The sequence below is a fragment of the Lutra lutra genome, chromosome 7 (assembly GCF_902655055.1).
Source record: "Lutra lutra chromosome 7, mLutLut1.2, whole genome shotgun sequence".
Classification (NCBI taxonomy): Eukaryota; Metazoa; Chordata; class Mammalia; order Carnivora; family Mustelidae; genus Lutra; species Lutra lutra.
Window position 1 is genome coordinate 93,790,919 of NC_062284.1, and position 19,921 is coordinate 93,810,839.

Below are 19,921 nucleotides of genomic sequence, written 5' to 3' on the forward strand. Positions count from 1 at the left end.
TGTGCCACAGCACAAACTTATGTAAGTTCAAAAATTGTTGTGAAAATTCAACAAGTCAATATTCATTAGGTACTCACCACCCTGAATGACACACAGTAAATAATCAATAAACGGTAATCTTATCATGACCTGTTAATAGCATCTTTCCTTTGCATAGCATATCTTCATAGTAACTTCTTAAACTATACAAAAGCCATAATAGTTTACAGAATTCACACTGATTTCCAATAGTCCTGGATGTCTGTAAAATTTGACTAAAAACACAGAAAAAACTATGATGGTTCATCCAGCCAATTAATATCTTATCTCTGACTGTGGAAATAAGAGACATTATTAGGGCAATTGTGTTTATAAGTCCAGCTCAAAAAATTAATGTATAACAAATATTCCTATAATCCATTAATTTAACTAAACTTTTAAAAAAGTATTGATATTTTAAACTTGTTTTACCCATTTTCAATTTTTTTTTTAATATTTTATTTATTTATTTGACAGAGATCGTAAGTAGGCAGAAAGGCAGGCAGAGAGAGAGGGGGAAGCAGGCTCCATGCTGAGCAGAGAGCCCAATGCGGGGCTTGATCCCAGGACCCTGGGATCATGACCTGAGCTGAAGGAAGAGGCTGTAACCCACTAAGCCACACAAGCACCCCTTTTCAATGTATTCTTAATTACAGCCTTTCAACTTTCAAAGGCATACTATTAAACACATAGTATATTCCACTATTCTGGAATTTGATCTAAAAATTTTTATTTTATCTCTACTTATGGCTAAATAAAAAGGTCAATATACAATTCCTATAATTTGGATTACTGGAATTCAAGAATAAGATTTTTTTTTAAATGTATTTATTTGTTAGAGAAAGAGAGCAAGCACAGGCAGACAGAGTGGCAGGCAGAGGCAGAGGCAGAGGGAGAAGCAGGCTCCCTACTGAGCAAGGAGCCTGATGTGGGACTCGATCCCAGGATGCTGGGATCATGACCTGAGCTGAAGGCAGCCACTTAACCAACTGAGCTACCCAGGCATCCCAAGAATAAGATTTTTTAAATTTGCTTTGTAAAAGAAATAAATAGAATATAAATTAAAATGAATGAGATTTGCCTTCCACAAAATAATCTTAAAAGAAAATTAGTAGGATACACGATGTTGATAAGGTCCCATTTCCTAAATATCCACCATGGGGGCTAATGAATCTAACAAGTCTTCATCAAAGACATTAAATGTAATAGATATAAAATAAATTGCAATCTGTAACATAGTGATCTACGGAGCCGGGAGAAAAGGGGTCAAAATAAAGACTCATTTTGCTTTGTTCTAAGAGAAAGGCCACAATAACTGGTTGGCTTAAGTATCCACAACCCTTGAAAAGTATTCTCTATGGAGGGAAGGAGTAATTCTTAAGCTTCTACCATAACTTTGATGATATATCATTCAAGACTCTCCAAGTTCCCTTCCTTTGATTTCATGATTACCACACAACCTCCATTTCCCATGTTCTTCAATACTGCACTGCATTTTTCAACCTGAAAATTCTGATCACTGGAAAGGGTTATCTTCTATTCCAACATAAACTGGCATTCTAATAGGTACATTCTAATGTGTACATCATTTTCATATTTAGTTTAGTTTGAGTGAGGTTACTGAAGCCTGAGCATATATGAGTAAATGTATAAATATGAGTTTCTTACACTGGAAATATGAGAATCAGACATTCCTTCTTACTGAGGACTGCTACAATCCTCTCTTGGTTTTCACTCCTCAGCCCTTGCACTATCCCTAAATTTTTTTTTTTTATTTAAAAAAGGGGGGGGTGTGTGTCTACTGAAATAAAGTTAAACCAAATTAGGCAGATTCATTTAAACACCAAATGACTAATTAAAATCAAAATAACCTAGAACTGAAACGAAAACATAAGGATGTTTACACAAGCCTCATTTACATTTATTTTATTTCCAAAAGACAAAAAAGAAATTTATAATCCTCGAATTGTGCTTTCAGACAACGAACAGAAATTATGTTTAAACTTGAATTATCCAGGCGACTGGGTGGCTCAGTCGTTAAGCGTCTGCTTTCGACTTAGGTCATGATCCCAGGGTCCCAGGATAGAGCCCCACATCAGGCTCTCTGCTCGGCAGGAAGCCTGCTTCTCCCTCACCCACTCCCCCTGCTTGTGTTCCCTCTCTCGCTGTGTCTCGGTCAAATAAATAAATAAAATCTTTTTAAAAAATAAATAAACTGGGGCGCCTGGGTGGCTCAGTGGGTTAAGCCGCTGCCTTCGGCTCAGGTCATGATCTCGGAGTCTTGGGATCGAGTCCCGCATCGGGCTCTCTGCTCAGCGGGGAGCCTGCTTCCTCCTGTCTCTCTGCCTGCCTCTCTGCCTGCTTGTGATCTCTCTCTGTCAAATAAATAAATAAAATCTTTAAAAAATAAATAAATAAATAAATAAACTTGCATTATCCAGCAACATTATTTACAAAGTGGTTTGGCATGTGTAACTCAATTATCCTGACTCCACTTGCATTTAAACTGCATTAGAGACTTCAAATGATAACTCAGCCTTTTCTCAGTGGGTCATTATAAAGTAATTAATTGTGTTATTCCTTCAAAAAATATCTCTTCCACACTTCAAAGAATTCAGCCTCACGCCAGACACTCCAGCTCTTCAATTGTATCCGCTTAAGTTTCATTAACAAGGAGAGAACGCTCACCAATAATTCACACTTCGCCTAAAACAAAGAATCGTCTATTATTAGCCCTAAATGTACAGGGCAGAATTCTCTTAGGTCCCTGATGCCAAGAACTTCAACCGCAAGTGAAATTGTCTTTGCAATCTGTTTCCAGGAGACTGAAAGGCTGCAGAGACGCGCCAAGGATTCTGCAGAGATGTTGGGGTGGCAAAGAGAACGGGAGGAAGGAAGGAGTAAGTCTCAGAGTGGAACTGCATTAAGAGACTTTGAGAACGTCTCAAAAAGACGTGGTAAGATACAGGAAAAATTGATTAAGTACGTTTTTAAAGAGAATTTAAAATGATGAAAGTAAGGAAAGATGAAAGAAAATCATTAACCTTCCACTACCAGAGGGTAAGCGAAGTAGGAAAAGGAAGCGGGGGAGGGCGGAGTATAAGGGCCCCAAAGACCAGAATTTGGTGGTGGTGGTGGGGGGGAAGTACGCGAGCTCTGAGCTTGGCCTTGGTCCGAATCTCCAGTCAGTGTACGCGGACGGCAGGAGGGAAGGATCGCACTTACTCAGGGTTGCAAAAAGCAACGCATTTACAACGGTAACAAACCCTGCACAAGAAGATGTCGCCTCTCTCTCTGCTAGCTCCCGTGCATTTCTTTACCTCTTATGGCAGCACCAGCGTCACTCCGGCAAAACTCTGCCAAAGCCTGCGCCGCAGGAGGACAACAAAAGGAAAATACCTGAGTCCCAGGAATCACGCCAGCAACGACAAGAAGAGGAGTCGTGGACCACTAGAATCGGGGCAGGATCCTCACTTGTCTTCAAACCCCAATCTTTTCGGGTGGGGCGGGGATGTTCCGCTCCGAGCGGAAACGTCACTTCCGCCTAGTGCCTTCACCCCTTTTCGCCTTCTCCGCTCTAGATACGTTCTCTACTTTCGTAACGTTCTCACTTCCTTTTCCAGGAGCCTGCTGCTTATTCGTAACACCTGACGTGGACTACATGACCCAGCATTCACCACGACACGTCGATTTCCGGGTCAAGAGGTCCGCGCTGGGTAGATCACCATGGAAGCCATCGGTTTGGTCACGTGGTGCCCCTGGTTACGCCCGCTGGCTGCTGTGGGGTCTAGGGCTCCCGCAGGGGCCATTTTGCCGAAGCCAGCCTCCTAAGGGAGACTTGGCAGCCAACTGAAGCTGTTCCTTTTCTTCCTCTGCAGCTTGGGGCTTCGAGAGGAACTGGAAGGCTGGGCTCCATCGAGCCCTTCAGAGACGATGGTTTCCTCCCGCCTCTACCACCTGACGACCCTCCATGGCGGCTTTGCCCTCTGCGCTGCTCGGGCTGCCGCAACTTCCAGCCCTCTGTGCCTATCGCCTCCAGAGCTGCAATCGTCCTTCCTCCCCACAGACTGATGATAATCGAGGTGGAGGCACCATGAGAGGCGAGAAAAACTATTGCCGTGGAGCTGCCGGAGACCACGGTTCCTGCCCGCCGACACCTTCGCCTCTGGCCTCGACCCTCTTGATGCCCGCGGAGGCAATCACAAGTAGTTGGTCTGGGTCTGGAGGTGGTTTGTCGGGGGGAGATGAAGAGGAGACTCGGCTTCTTCAACTCCTCCGGACCGCGCCAGATCCTTCCGAGGCCTTCCAGGCTTTGCAGGCTGCTTTGCCACGGCGAGGCGGTCGACTCGGCTTCCCCCGACGGAAGGAAGCATTGTATCGGGCCCTGGGCCGAGTGCTTGTGGAAGGAGGTAGTGATGAGAAGCGACTCTGCTTGCAACTCCTCTCGGACGTTATCCGGGGTCAAGGGGAGGCAGGCCAGTTGGAAGAGGCCTTTAGCTTAGCACTTCTGCCTCAGCTCGTTGTATCCTTACGAGAAGAGAATCCAGCCCTACGGAAAGATGCACTACAGATCCTACATATATGCCTGAAACGTAGTTCTGGACAGGTGCTGAGAACACTTATACAGCAAGGACTGGAAAGCACGGATGCCCGGCTTCGAGCTGCCACAGCACTGCTGTTCCCTATCTTGCTTACTCCTGAGGATTTGTTGTTCAACCTAGATCTCACTGAGGTAATAATATCCCTCGCCAGAAAGCTTGGCGATCAGGAGATAGAAGAAGAATCTGAGACTGCTTTCTCTGCGCTTCAGCAAATTGGGGAACGACTTGGCCAAGAGAGATTTCAGTCCTATATCTCTCGCCTGCCATCTGCCCTGAGGAGACACTACAATCGCCGCCTGGAGTCCCAATTTGGAAGTCAGGTTCCTTATTATTTGGAACTTGAAGCCTCTGGATTTGCTGAAGATCCTCTCCCCTGTACAGTGACTCTTTCTAACAGCAATCTTAAATTTGGGATTATTCCTCAAGAGCTGCATTCAAGATTGTTAGATCAGGAAGACTATAAGAACCGGACTCAGGCCGTCGAGGAATTAAAACAGGTGATAGGAAGATTTAATCCTAGTTCTACCCCTCATTCCAGTCTTGTCGGTTTCATTAGCTTGCTGTATAATTTGTTAGATGATTCTAACTTCAAAGTGGTTCATGGCACGCTTCAGGTCCTGCATTTACTGGTTATTTGCCTAGGACAGCAGGTACAGCAGTTCTTGGGACAAGTTATAGCAGCTTCTGTCAAAGTGCTGGCAGACAACAAGTTGGTAATCAAACAAGAATACATGAAGATCTTCCTCAAGCTGATGAAGGAAGTAGGTCCTCAACAGGTGCTTTGTTTACTCCTGGAACATCTCAAACATAAACATTCCAGAGTGAGAGAGGAGGTAGTGAACATTTGTATCTGCTCCCTCCTGACCTATCCCAGCGAGGATTTTGACTTACCCAAACTGTCTTTTAATCTTGCCCCCGCTCTTGTAGATAGCAAACGCAGGGTGCGTCAAGCAGCTCTTGAAGCCTTTGCTGTGTTGGCATCGTCACTGGGCTCAGGTAAAACTAGCATCCTTTTCAAAGCTGTGGATACTGTTGAACTTCAAGATAATGGAGATGGAGTGATGAATGCTGTGCAGGCCAGATTGGCTAGAAAAACCCTCCCAAGGTTAACAGAACAGGGATTTGTGGAATATGCAATGCTTATGCCATCATCTGCCCAGGGTAGGTCAAGCCATCTGGCACATGGAGCAGATACAGACTGGCTTTTGGCTGGTAACAGAACTCAGAGTGCACACTGTCACTGTGGAGACCACACAAGGGACAGCATGCAAATTTATGGATCTTACAGTCCAACTGTCTGTACCCGAAGGGTATTAAGTGCAGGAAAAGGAAAAAATAAATTACCATGGGAAAATGAACAGCCTGGAGTCGCAGGAGAAAACCAGACCTCCAATTCCAAGGACATAGAACAGGTATGCATTTTTGCTAATTGCCTTGAATTGAAACTAGAAAGAATTCAAAATGAACATAGGCCTGTAATGACTTAAGGGTGAGGCTGCCTTAGGATTGTTATGCTTTGTTTTTAATTTGGTTTGAATGGTGATGTGGATATCTATTATATAGATACAGATCATGTAGGAACATTTAATAGGCTTACTGCTTGATGGATTTCATTGAATTTGAGGCACAATATGATAGTGACAATACCTGGATTTCAGTTTTGGTCTGTCCATTTGGGATATCAATTATCTCATCCATAAATAAACCCTGAATATTTAGTACATGTCAGATGAAGAGCTAAGTTCTATTAATGAAGATGAGACTGGTTCCATGAAGTTTAGGGAAAATGTCAGACCTGTAAATGGACAGTATCAAGTTTGTTAAGGGCTGAGGTAGAAATATAGAGTCTACAGGAATATGAAAAGAGAAAAAATAATGTCACTAGAAAAGTTTAAAAAGTCTTCCAAGAAGATGTGACATCTGAACTGATTTTCTCCCAAATTTTTTATTTTGAAAATTGCAAATCTATAAATAACTTAAAAGAATTGTATAATGAATATCCATCTACTTTATTTATATTTACCAGATGTCATCTTGCCATGTGTGCTTCATATTTGCTAAACCATTTGAACGCAAGTGCAGATATCTTGATATTTCATTCCTAAATATTTCCATATATATCGTCTAAGAATGGCATTTTCCTTTATCACATTATTAACACACCTCAGAAAATCAATAGTAATTCATTAATATCTAATATATAGCCTGTATTTAAATTTCTCCCAATTGTCCCTTAAAAAACGTTTTCTAGTATTTGTTTTACTTTTATCATCCAGGTTCCAGTCAAGGTTCATGCAGTTAATTTGTCTCTTATCTAGAACAATATACCTACTTGTTTGTTTCTTTCATGACATTGACTTATTTGAAGAATTTGGGGTAGTTTTGTAGAATTGTCTACATTTCTTAATTTATCTGATTGTTTCTTTATGATTTCATTCAAGATAAACACTTTTAGCAAAAATGTTACATAAGAGATGTTGTGAACTTAACAGGACATCACATCAGGAGACATATAATATCAGGTTGTCCTGCTACTGGTGAGCTAAATTTTACTACTTGGTTAAGGTAGTGATAACTAGACACTCTATTGTAAAGTTTATCTTCCTCTTTATAATTAGCACATGATCTGCAGGATGATACTTTGAGACCCTATGAATAACCCAACAACCTTTCAGCCACTGTTGCTAACATCCAGTAATGATCCTTACCTATTCCATTTATTACATCAAGGGCTACAGAGAAACGGTATCTGTTTTTTTATTCTTACATTCTATATTTGTTATCTGGCATTCTTTTTTGTTCTGTATTAAATACACCAGTATTCCTTTTGATGCTAAAATTGGCTCAAAGTTGACTGTGGCCGACTCTTATGTCCATTGAGGTGACTCTTTAGTCTTTGAACACTTCCTTTACTTAAACATACAGGATGTCCAGGCTTACCTTGTACCTTTCTTGTGTCAGACCTGAAATCAGCCATTTTTTCAAGAGCATTAAAACTGTTTTTTTAGTTAAGAGTAGAATTTAAAAATCAAAGTCTATATATAAATGTACTCATTGCTATTGTTTACCATTGTGGATTGGTCCTGATTTTAGTGGATGAACCAGGGAGTACCTTTTTTTTTTTTTTTCCTTAAATCATACTGATACTTCTATTTTTTTTTATTTTATTTTTTTTATTTTTAATTTTTTTTATTTTTTCAGCATAACAGTATTCATTATTTTTGCACCACACCCAGTGCTCCATGTAATCCGTGCCCTCTACAATACCCACCACCTGGTGCCCCCAACCTCCCACCCCCCACCCCTTCAAAATTCTCAGATCGTTTTTCAGAGTCCATAGTCTCTCATGGTTCACCTCCCCTTCCAATTTCCCTCAACTCCCTTCTCCTCTCCATCTCCCCTTGTCCTCCATGCTATTTCATACTGATACTTCTAATTCAAATCCAGCACCACAGGGTTTTTCCTCATCTTTCTTTCGTCCATATCTATACCTCCCTTCTCCCACAGTAAAACCCTGGTTTCCAGTGTCAGTCATACTCATATGCTGTATTCTTTAATTCACAAAAAAATAATTACTACAACAATAACATAATAACTGCCTACTAAAGGTCAAGATTTCTTTGCAGGTCTTCTTCTGCTTGGAATTATTCCACAGAATTTTATTTTCAAACTCTTCTTAAATTAATTATTTTCTAGCTGATTATGATTTAAATGGTGTGATAAAAGATGAATAGAATTTTGCTAAGTATGGGTGGATCCTAGTGATTTTCAGAGGGAGAGAATATCTTTATTCACTGGGAGGGTCACCTGGGTGGCTGAGTTGGTTAAGCATCTGCCTCAGGTCAGAGAGTCCCACATCAGGTTCCTTGCCCAGGTGGAGGAGGAGGCAGGGTGTGGGGGTAAGGCAAGGGGGCACTGGAAGGGGTGTGTGTGTCTACTTTTCTCTCTCCTTCTGGCCCTCCCCTTCCATTCATGCTGTTTCTCTCATTCTCTCTCAAATAAATAAGTAAAATCTTAAAAAAAAAAAACAAAAAAAAACAAAAAGGGACTGCCTTATGAAAAGACTTAGAAAATTAGTAAGAAATGGTGAGTTTCTGCACAGCTGAAACTGTTTGGTAGGCGGTAATAGAAGATGATACTAGATACTTACATAATCTAGTTATATGGTTATTCTCCTGTATTGTAAACATTACCTGGCAGTGAATAGTTTTCCATAAGCATGGATCTTAACACTGCTTATTCTGTGTCAAATCTAAAATGTTAGTGTATTATGATTCTGGTGGTAGCCGAAGTACCAAGAATCTGAAAATAAGTGCATTTTTGAAATTCCAGTGTAGGCATATGTTGCTTTTAAAAGATAGAACTTAATCCCAGAAATTAAATTTTACTTATTCATAAATGGTTTGTAGAAGAACTACACTGGAATTTATCTTGAGGACAGTGATTAAATATTTAAATGTTTTTAAGTATGCTGTTTTTGAAGTGTGTGTGTGTGTGTGTGTGTGTGTGTATGTATATATATATATTTATATATTTTAAGATTTTATTATTTATTTGAGAGAGAGAGAGAGCATGAGCAGGGGGAGGGGCAGAGGGAGAAGGAAAGGCAGACTCCCTGCTGAGCAAGTAGCCCAGGACCCTAGGATCACAACTTAAGCCAAAGGCCGATGCTTAACCTACTGAGCCACCCAGGCGCCCTCTAAGTGTGTGTGTGTGTGTGTGTGTATGTGTGTGTGTGTGTGTGTGTGTGTGTGTGTGTGTATTTTTAAAGATTTTACTAATTTGACAGAGAGAGAGAGACCACACAAGTAGGCAGAGTGGCAGGCAGAGGGAAAGGGAGAAGCAGTCTCCCCACTGAGTGGGGAGCCCGATGTGGGGCTCGATCGCAGGACCCTGGGATCATGACCTGAGCTGAAGGCAGATGTTTAACAACTGAGCCACGAGATGCCCCAAGTATGTATATTTTTTAATAACCATTTTTTAGAACTGTTTTATGTTCGGAGCAAAATTGAAGAGAAAGTACAGAGATTTCCCTTATCCTTTCTGCCCCCACCACATGCACGGCCTTCTGGACTGGCACCACAGTAGTACATTTATTGCAGTTGATGTACATTGACATATCAGTATCACCCAAAGTCCATATTCCTTGCCCAGTATTCAGCATTGTAGTATCATACAGAATAGTTCACTGCCCTGGAAATCTGTGCTCTGCCTCTTCATCCCTCCTTCCTTCCCTCTCAGCAACTGCTGATCTTACTGTCTCCATAGTTCATTTTTCCAGAATGTCATGGCCCCTTGTCTGATTTGTGCTGGCTCTTGCTCAAGTTCTGCTTTAACATTTCCAGTCTACTGTTAATCTGTTACTCCTGTCTTATCCACGTATAGCACTGGTTGGTGACATTAAACAGCAAAACTTCTGGAAAAACTCATGATTGTTATATTACATACTCCTGGAGCTCATTTTGAAGATAGACTAGTTTGCATAGAAAGATGATTTTTGTAGTGTAGTGTTAAGAGATAAGTTTACAAGAGGGAAGCAGGGGCTACATTGGAGACCAAAGAATTTAGCTTGTAATTTTGACAGTTGTTTGAGACTATTTGTTTGTTTTTTGTGGGTTTTTTCCCCCATGATTTACTTGGAATAAGTTGTGATGTTATTTTTTTTTCCCTTTTTTTTAGAGAAGCCAGAGACTGGAGACTTAGAAGATTAGTTAGAATTATACTTATTGGACTAGTTGGTATGAGGTGTTGAGATTTATGAGGATTAGCAGGGCTTCAGGATTAAACTAGAAAGAAAATAATGGATGTTAAGAGATATTACAAAACATTTAGTGACCAAGTGTTGGAGGAGAGAGAGAGGAAAATGGATAACAGATTTAAATGAGGTGACCAATGCATAATCGATTCATGAAAACACATAGGAAGGCCCCGGACAAGGAAATTAATTTGGGGGGAAATGAAATTCCACAGGAAGAAGATAGAATTTGCCAGTTGAGTTTGAAGAATACTATTTGAGAGACAAGAAAGAACTAGAGATACAGATCTTGGAAGTCATGTACTGAGAAGTAATTGCTGAGACTGAGAAGAGCTAGACTCTCTAGTAAAGGCCATCTTAATAGAGCAAGAACAGCATGCTAACATGGTCTTGACATATAGTTCCATTTAGGAAATAGCAATAGGAGAGAGAACCAAACAAGGCAAAGAGACAGGTGCCTAAGTGTTGGAAGAGAACTGAGAAAAAACAGTTTAGAAGTGAAGCAGAAAGTTTCCCTCCCCCCCACCTTGCTCACTCTCTCTCTAAATAAATAAATAAATAAATAAATAAAATTAATAACATACTTAATATGACCAATTTTTTTTTAAGATTTTATTTATTTATTTGTCAGAGACAGAGGGAGAGAGAGTGAGCGAGCACAGGCAGACAGAGAGGCAGGCAGAGGCAGAGGGAGAAGCAGGCTCCCTACCGAGCAAGGAGCCTGATGTGGGACTCGATCCCAGGACTCTGGGATCATGACCTGAGCTGAAGGCAGCCGCTTAACCAACTGAGCCACCCAGGCGTCCCTTAATATGACCAATTTTTAAGGTCAAAATTATTAAGCTGCACTAATGTATTTGGTGTGAATTAATCCTAAAACTTGAGATTTTTTCTTGGATGTTCAGTTGTTTCTAATAAGTAGTCTTTGATTTTCTTTTCAAAATCTGATTGGAATATCCGAAAGAGAAAAACTCTTGGTTTAAGCATGTCAAAGTCATGGATAACCCTGAAAATCATATCTGATGTCATTACAGATATTAGATTGTTTTCCATAAATAGTCATTGATTTTCTTTTTTCTTTTTTTCCTTTTTGAATTTTTTTTAAAGTAATCTCAAGTGTCACACATTCTAGTGACTGAACCAGTCAGGCACACCTGATTTTCTTTTTTAAATTTTACTAGTGTTTCTAAAAAATCTGAAAACCATAGTTTTTTGTTTGTTTTGAGATTTTTTTATTTATTTGACAGGGAGACACAGTGAGAGAAGGAACACAAGCAGGGGGAGTAGGAGAGGGAGAAGCAGGCTTCCTGCCAAGCAGGGAGCCTGATGTGGGGCTCGATCCTAGGACCCTGGGATCATTACCCAAGCCAAAGGGAGCTGCTTAACAACTGAGCCACTCAGGTGCCCCGAAAACCTTAGTTTTAATGCTTGTCAAAATCTTGAACAACACCAAAGCATATCTATTCTGTATAGTTGATCTATTTAAAACCTTAAAAATAATTTTAAAATCAATTGTTAGAAATAAACCTTAAAAACATATTAAATAAGACAATATACATTTATATATATTTTTCCATCTTAAAAAAAGCTGTAACAGGGGCGCCTGGGTGGCTCAGTGGGTTAAGCCGCTGCCTTCGGCTCAGGTCATGATATCAGAGTCTTGGGATCGAGCCCCACATCGGGCTCTCTGCTCAACAGGGAGCCTGCTTCCTCCTCTCTCTCTGCCTGCCTCTCTGCCTGCTTGTGATCTCTGTGTGTCAAATAAATAAATAAAATCTTTAAAAAAAAAAAAGCTGTAACAATGCCCTTGATAAGCGGACAGCATGTATCCATTACCTTGTATTATATTTTTATTTTCCTATAACTTTTTAAGTTAGAACCTAGTCTGCTGTATATATTAAATACAACTTTACTCAAAGAAACCAACTTTATTTCCTCATAGATGCAGAAAAAACTGAAAGTCATGTAACCAAAAAATTAGCTTTCATTCTCTCTGAGTACATATTTCATATGTTTTTACAGTGATTTAAGTGGCAATAAACATGTATTTAACATCATCCAAAGGTATTTATATATCCTTTAATCTGTTTAATTGATGGTTATTCAATAATGTATAAGAGACAAGGGTAAATTAAAAATATATTTGGTGAGCACTGATTTGCATAATTTTATTTTTAAGTTCAGGATCTAAAGATTTTTCATTAATTCAATTTTATATTAGTCTAAAATCTTGGGGCGCCTGGGTGGCTCAGTGGGTTAAAGCCTCTGCTTTCGGCTCAGGTCATGATCCCAGGGTCCTGGGATTGAGCCCCACGTCGGGCTCTCTGCTCGGCGGGGAGCCTGCTTTCCTTCCTCTCTCTCTGCCTGCCTCTCTGCCTACTTGTGATCTCTGTCTGTCAAATAAATTTTAAAAAAAAATTTAAAAAAATAAATAAAAATTAAAATCTTAAGATTAACTAAGGGCTTGAAAATTATAACAAGCTATATATTAATCATTATAGGATTATATGATATAGAATCATATGATATAGGCATTATAGGAATTGATCCCTTTTAATAAAGATATCTATTATAAAATTTAATTGAACTATGATTTTACATTTTTTTTAAAGATCTTATTTATTTATTTGACAGACAGAGATCAAAAGTAGCCAGAGAGGCAGGCAGCGAGAGAGGAGGAAGCAGGCTCCCTGCTGAGCAGAGAGCCTGATCAGGGGCTCCATCCCAGGATCCGGGGTCATGACCTGAGCTGAAGGCAGAGGCTTTATTTTTAACCCACGGAGCCACCCAGGAGCCCATACAATTTTTTTTTTAAAGGAGCTATATTAATATACCCAAACTGTGAAGCCAGTGTAGGAAATTAAAGAAATTTGAGTTCCTAGGGCGCTCAGACTGGAGTTTTATTTCTTCAAAGTGCTATGTTTAAAAGGATTTTGTATGAACTTTTTCTATATAATTATATACCAGATATTAAAACTTTAAAGTTTAAGAACATTTTTTTCTTGGTTAACCAAGGTCATTAATTAAACTTATAGCTAGTCTATGTTTTCCCTTGAATGTACAGCTTGTGGCAAGACCATCGTTTGCCTTTAACAGTACCTTCAAATCATAACAAGTAAAGAAATCCTAGAAGTCTTGGGTTTTATTTAATTTAATGCGATATAAGCACTTACCCTCTTAGAAGATTTTATTATGTCATTTGAAACAGTGTTGTTTCATTTGATTTTATTCTGTTTAATACAATCTACAGATTGACATGATATACCAATCTATTTGCTCAAAAATATTTTATATTCATAAAATGGAAAAATTTTACCTTCTGAATAACTTAGAGGATCTAATTATGATAAAGCAGCAAATTTTAAGGTAGAAGCAGGTGCCAGTTATTGATGTTGACCAGCTAAAGAAACAAAAACACTTAATTACCATTAGATTCATCATTGTTGAGTATGTTGGTTGTAAATATATCTACCACAAATTCATTGAGATTCTTTCCCTGAGTAGTTGCAATCCAGTTATCCTCTACTTGCGTGTGTGTAGACTTAATGACTCAACTCTAAGAAATAAGGTAGAAATAATGGTGTGTGACTTCAGAAACTAGGTCATAAAAAGGCACACAGCTTGCATCTTGGTTGTTGTCTTTCTTGGATTGCTTGCTCTGGAGGAAGCCAGCTGCCAGATCATGAGCAGCCCTCTGGAGAGACACAGATAGGGAGGAACTGAGGCCTCCTGACAGTAGCCACTGAGTGAAGTTCAGTGATCCTCCACTCTCAGTCAAACCTTCCAGTGACAGCAGCTTTGCCAGTATCTTGATTGCAGCCTCCAAGATACATAAACCATCCAGTTAAGCCACTTGTAAATTTGTGATCCACAGAAAAAAGATGATAAATATTCATTGTTTTAAGCTACTGTGCTCCAGGATAATGCATTTTATAGCAGTAGATAACTAATTGACTAAGAATTGTGACTCCCAAGGATTTGGAGAGACATTCTTTTTTTCCCAATGTTCATATCTTATATAGAAATGGCATTGAATTGGGACGCCTGGGTGGCTCAGTGGGTTACACCTCTGCCTTCGGCTCCGGTCATGATCTCAGGGTTCTGGGATCGAGTCCCACATGGGGCTCTCTGCTCAGCGGGGAGCCTGCTTCCCATCTCTCTCTGCCTGTCTCTCTGTCTACTTGTGATCTCTCTCTCTCTCTGTCAAATGAATAAATAAAATCTTAAAAAAAAAAAAAAAGAAATGGCATTGAATTTTCTTAGTTTTTAAAAAAGTTTAACTTGCTTGAGGTTTGGAAAACTATGAAATATTGTTTTGTTTGGCTTTTGGAAATCATTATTTCTCTGAATGTGTCTAATTTATAATTAAACTTCTTTACTGTCCTTTAGCCTCAGAGTTCTAAAGTAATATTAATTTACAGTTACTCAGTTATTTAGAATTGAAGAAAGCTGACCACTGAATCCATTGAACGTTATAGATTTTGTTTCCTTTCATCTTTGCTATAGGAATTTGATTTTTGTAGATATTAACAGGTAGATATTGGGCCCATTCTAAGTAAACGTGAAAAAAACCCAAGTTTTGGATGGGGAAAAAGAGATCTGGTTATTAGAGTAAAGGAGCTCATATCAGTACATTTAAAAATACTTAAACAGGGGGCACGTGGGTGGCTCAGTCAGTTAAGCATCTGCTTCGGCTCTGGTCATGATCTCAGGGTGCTGGGATCGAGTCCCACATCGGGCTCCCTGCTCAGCGGAGAGTCTGCTTCTCCTCCCACTGCTGCTCCCACTGCTTGTACTCTCTTGCTCATGCACTTTCTCTTTCTCTCTCAAATAGTCTCTAAAAATAAATAAATAAAATTAAAATTTAAAAAATACTTAAAATGAAACAAGAGGGGACTGAGGAGGGATACAAACTATAAGACTCTTAATCTTAGGAAACAAACTGAGGGCTGCTGGATGGGGGTGACGGGGTAAAGGGATAGGATGGCTGGGTGATGGACACTGGGGAAGGTATGTGCTATGGTGAGTGCTGTGATTGTGCAAGACTAATGATTCACAGACCTGTACCCCTGAAACAAATAATATATTATATGTTAATTTTAAAAAATACTTAAATGGAGCATACCCCAACGAGATTGCAGATGCCCTATTAGCTCCCTGTTATCCAGCAGAAATCACATAATAGTCAGATCATAAGATCAAAACCCATTTCTACCACTGCTGCTATCTGTGTGGAAGCTATTGTCCATGTGTCCAATTAAAGTCAGAACCAGAAAGAGGCTTTACCAAAAATCAGATTCACTGCGCAAAAGCAATATTGCTCAGTCAGTTACATGAGGAAAGGTTAACTGTACTCAAGGGCCCAAGTCTCAGAAAAGGTACAGTTGTAGGTTGTGTGTTTGATTCTCATTTTGGACCCAGAAAAGCAGCATATTAGTGAAATTTCCAGAAATAAACATCAAACAAGGAGTCAGAAATACTTAGTTTGTTATTTGCAATGTTCTTTGTGTTCTTACATGTAAGAGAATCAGCTAATTGGCTAAATAAAGGGAAAACTAGAAATGTCTCGTTTACATATTTTGTGGGTAAACTGGTTAGCTGACAGCTACAGAAAGTTCGGTTTGGGTATTCTGCCTTGTGTGGGAAGCCTATGGATATCAAAGAAACCACCATTTTAGTTGTTTAAAAAAGGTTTTTAAGCTGTGTAACATTTCTAAGGTCTGCCAGTCCCCTTCAGTCAGCACTGCTACCTTAAGCCAGATATGCACCATTTCTGTCATTGGAATTTCTTCCTTATTAAAAAAAAATTTTTTGGAAGCAACCAAATGTTCCATAATAAGAGAATGGCATGTCTAGTCAATGGAATATTATGCAGTCTCTATGTACAAGGATATGTACATAACAATGTTCACTACAAGATTATAATACTGAAAAGTTGTGACATAGAAAATGTCCATCAGTAGGGAAATATGAGTTCAACAATAATGCGAAATACTGGGCAACCGTTAGAAAGAATAAGCAGATATGTATGGATTACGTGGAAGGATATCTATAATATGATGAGCACTTACTGTGTGCCAGAGTATTATGTGATCTATTTTTGTTTCTTAAGAATACATTATTGAGAGTTGCGGGGTGGCTCCCTTGATTAAACCTCGATTCTCCATTTTTGGCTCAGGTCATGATCTCAGGATTGTGAGATGAGCCCCCCTCATCTGATTCCACACTGAGCAGGGAGTCTGCTGGAGATACTCTCCCTCTTCCCCTGTGTCCCCATTCTCTCACATGTATGTACGTGTACTCTCTCTAAAGTGAATGGATAAGTCTTTTTTAAAAAAATAGTTTTGGGAGGTATGTTTATATATAGAAAAAGACCTGTTAAAGAGTTTATCATCAAAATTCTAATGAAAAGGTTACCAAAGAAGAATTTTATATCTTATTTACTTCTATATTTTTTTCATTTTTTTACAATAAGCAGTTTACTGTTTTTGTAATTGAAGTTTATAGCATTTATAAGAGGTTTTAGCAACATGGAAGTAGTTTTATGATAATGTTAAGTACAAAAGTGAGATATAAAACTTCGTATCTAATAACACAACCATATTTTCTTCAAGTGTTTTTAAAAACACAAAGATGGGGTAGCTGGTGGCTCAGATGGTTAAGTTCTGCCTTCGTCTCAGGTCTTGATTCTGGGGTCCTGAGATGGAGCCTCACATAGAGCTCCTTGCTCAGCGGAGAGCCTGCTTCTCCCTCTCCCACTCCCCCTGCTTGTGCTCTCTTTCTCTTAAAAAAAAAAAAAAAATAGAATAAGTCAGGTAGACAAGCAGAGAGAGTCAAGTATCACATGGTTTCATTTACTTGTGGAGCATAAGGAATAGCATGGAGGACATTGGGAGATGGAAAGGAGAAGTAAGATGGGGGAAATTGGAGGGGTAGACAAACCAAGAGAAACTGTGGACTCTGAGAAACAGACAGGGGTTTGGAGGGGAGGGTGTGGGGGGTTGGGTAAGCCTGGTGGCGGGTATTAAGGAGGACACGTATTGCATGGAGCACTAGGTGTGGTGCATAAATCCATGAATTTTGGAGCACTGAAAAGAAATAAAATAAAATGGAAAAAAAAATATAAAGTTTTCAAGGTGCAAAAAAAAAAGGAAGAAAAAAGAAAAACACAGAGTTGTTTCAGAAGGAGACTTTAGGTAATCAGAACAAAATTTTTTTTTTTTTTTTTGAGAGAGAGAGAGAGCACATGAGCAATGAGCAAGTAGGGTGGGAGGTGCAGGGGGAGAGAGAGAATCTTAAGCAGGCTCCATGGCCAGCATGGAGCCCAATGCAGGGCTCTATTTCATGACCCTGGGATCATGACCTGAGCTGAAATCAGGAGTCATGTGCTTATCCGGCAGAGCCACCCAGGATAGGTCTTGATCTCAAAGTCAGGAGTTCAGGCCCTGTGTTGGGCTCCTTGCTGGGCATATGGAGCCCACCTAAAGAAAAAAAAAATGTATTCCCTACTGTAGGATTATTTCTTGATTACTCACTATTTTAACTGGGTTAGTATGTCTTAATGTGTCTAATCAAAAGTTGACTGTAATTGGTTTCATTTTAATCCCATTTAATATAAACTATTGTATAATCAGTCATAGAAATTGTTAATACTGTACTCTGAGAAAGTAAAGTCAGGTTTTTTTCATTTCAGGCATTATTTATTTTTCTTTGGTATTTTCTGGGTTAATTTTTGAAGATGTTAACTTGTTTTTCACAAAATTTGTTAAGGAGAAACAGTTTATCCGAGGATTTGGTAGTTCATAGTCTTGTAATAGTCAAGTAGCAAAGAAGTTTTCAAATAGTCATATCTTTAATTTTATTGTTTTTCATTGTTATTCAATATTTGGCAAAGTTTGCAAAGAAGCATACTGAGAAGGCTTATAGCTAACTACATGCCTAGATTTGACTGTGTCTGTAAGCTTCAAATAAATATATAGGCAGTGAGTATAATTTCTGTTCATTCAACTTTTTTTTTTTTTTTAGTTTTTAAGTTTACATATTTATTTATTTTTAAATAATATCTGTACCCAACATGCAGCTCGAACTTGCACCCCCAGGATCAAGAGTCACATGCTCTTTTGACTGAGCCAGCCAGGCACCGCTGTTCTCTCAATTTTTTAAATATGCTATAGCCATATTGAATGTGAAGTGATCCAGAACAATTGAGGTCGTCATTGGTGAAGAATTCTGAACACTTGGGGGTGTGTGGGTGGCTCAGTGGGTTAAACCTCTGCCTTTGGCTCAGGTCATGATTTCAGGGTCCTGGGATTGAGCCCCATGTCAGATTCTCTGCTCATTAGGAAGCCTGCTTCTCCCTCTCTGCCTTCCTCTCTGCCTACCTGTGATACCTCTCTCTCTTTCTCTGTCAAGTAAATAAATAAAATCTTAAAAAAAAAAAAAAAGAAAAGAAAAGAAAAAAAGAATTCTGAACACTTGGATCATGCTCTCATTTAGTTCTTTATCTGTCCTATAGCACTTTTGTACCTTAAGGATCAAAAGGGACATGTGAAAAAAAAAATTGGATACTATAAAGTACTAGACATATGTAAAGTATCAGGCACTTGGTTTCAACTAAAAAATCTATCTTAAGAAAACCTCCTAAGGGAACTGTGACATAGGCTTACCATTTTTATTTGGGCTACAGAATATGGATAGTAAATTTGTCACAGTAAGACTAGTAGAGTGGAGTGCTTACTGGTTCAGTGACCTTCAGTTGGCATTTACTGCGTAATACTCAAGGACAGCATAGTGTGACAGTCTACACTCCTAAATCAGAAATGTTCTTTGCTGTATTCAAGTTGTCTTTAATTCTTTCTGTCATTTACATTCTTTCCTTCCCAGCTGCCAGATTTGTACTTTAGGAAGGTAAGGTGCAGAAAAGGTTTGGGGTAAAATAATAAGAAAGAGACAAAAATTTAGCATTTCTATCATGGAATGAAAAATACAGTTAGTGTAACATACGATATTTGGATGTTTATTTGTATCATTGTATATTTGATAAATTTAGTATTTTTAATCTGAATTTCATAATTGAGTCTAAATTATTCTGCCATATTTATTACCAAGAAGATGTAACACATATTTGATAATTTTTTATTCTCTTCTTACAGTTTTCAGCATATGATTTCATCCCATCTCCAAAATTAAAGCCCTCTCAAGGAATACCAGTAAATGATGATTTATGTTTTAGCAGAAAAAGAGTGTCAAGAAACTTATTTCAGAATAGTCGAGATTATAACCCAGATTCTCTTCCTGTATGTGCTGCTGGTAAGTAAAAGGTCCAGGTAATGGACATGTTGAAACTATCTTAAAGGTTTCTCTAAACTTAATAATTCCTTTAAGAAGAATTTATAATCTAGTAGACAATTCAGATTCGATAAATATTTGTTAAAGATCTGATAGGAATGGGGCACCTTAGTCCATTGAGTGTCCAACTCTTAATTTTGGCTCAGGTCATGATTTCAGGGTCATGAGATCAAGCCCTATGTCTAGCTCTGCACTGGGT

At 39.0% G+C, this 19,921-nt stretch overlaps 2 protein-coding genes across 5 annotated transcripts in view; one reads left to right on the top strand and one right to left on the bottom strand.

Annotated features, from left to right (window-relative positions):
• KLHL28 (kelch like family member 28) overlaps positions 1–3,538 on the bottom strand; it is a 39,865-nt gene extending 36,327 nt beyond the window's left edge. Inside the window, exon 1 of one of the 3 annotated variants that reach the window (XM_047735649.1) lies at positions 3,418–3,538. Coding sequence is in view for 1 of the 3 variants with exons in the window: in XM_047735648.1 (XP_047591604.1) it covers positions 1,408–1,410 (3 nt within the window). In the remaining 2 variants the exon portion in view is untranslated. Of the gene's footprint in view, positions 1–1,407; positions 1,506–3,338 lie in introns of those variants that run through there. The other 2 variants (XM_047735650.1, XM_047735648.1) reach the window with 2 other exon arrangements.
• Positions 3,539–3,793: 255 nt separating this feature from the next.
• Positions 3,794–19,921, top strand: part of TOGARAM1 (TOG array regulator of axonemal microtubules 1) — an 81,745-nt gene continuing 65,617 nt past the window's right edge. For both annotated transcript variants that reach the window (XM_047735647.1, XM_047735646.1), the window contains exons 1-2: positions 3,794–6,031; positions 19,527–19,683. In XM_047735647.1, the coding sequence (XP_047591603.1) occupies positions 3,989–6,031; positions 19,527–19,683 (2,200 nt within the window). In that variant the 5' untranslated portion in view covers positions 3,794–3,988. The remainder of the gene's footprint in view (positions 6,032–19,526; positions 19,684–19,921) is intronic.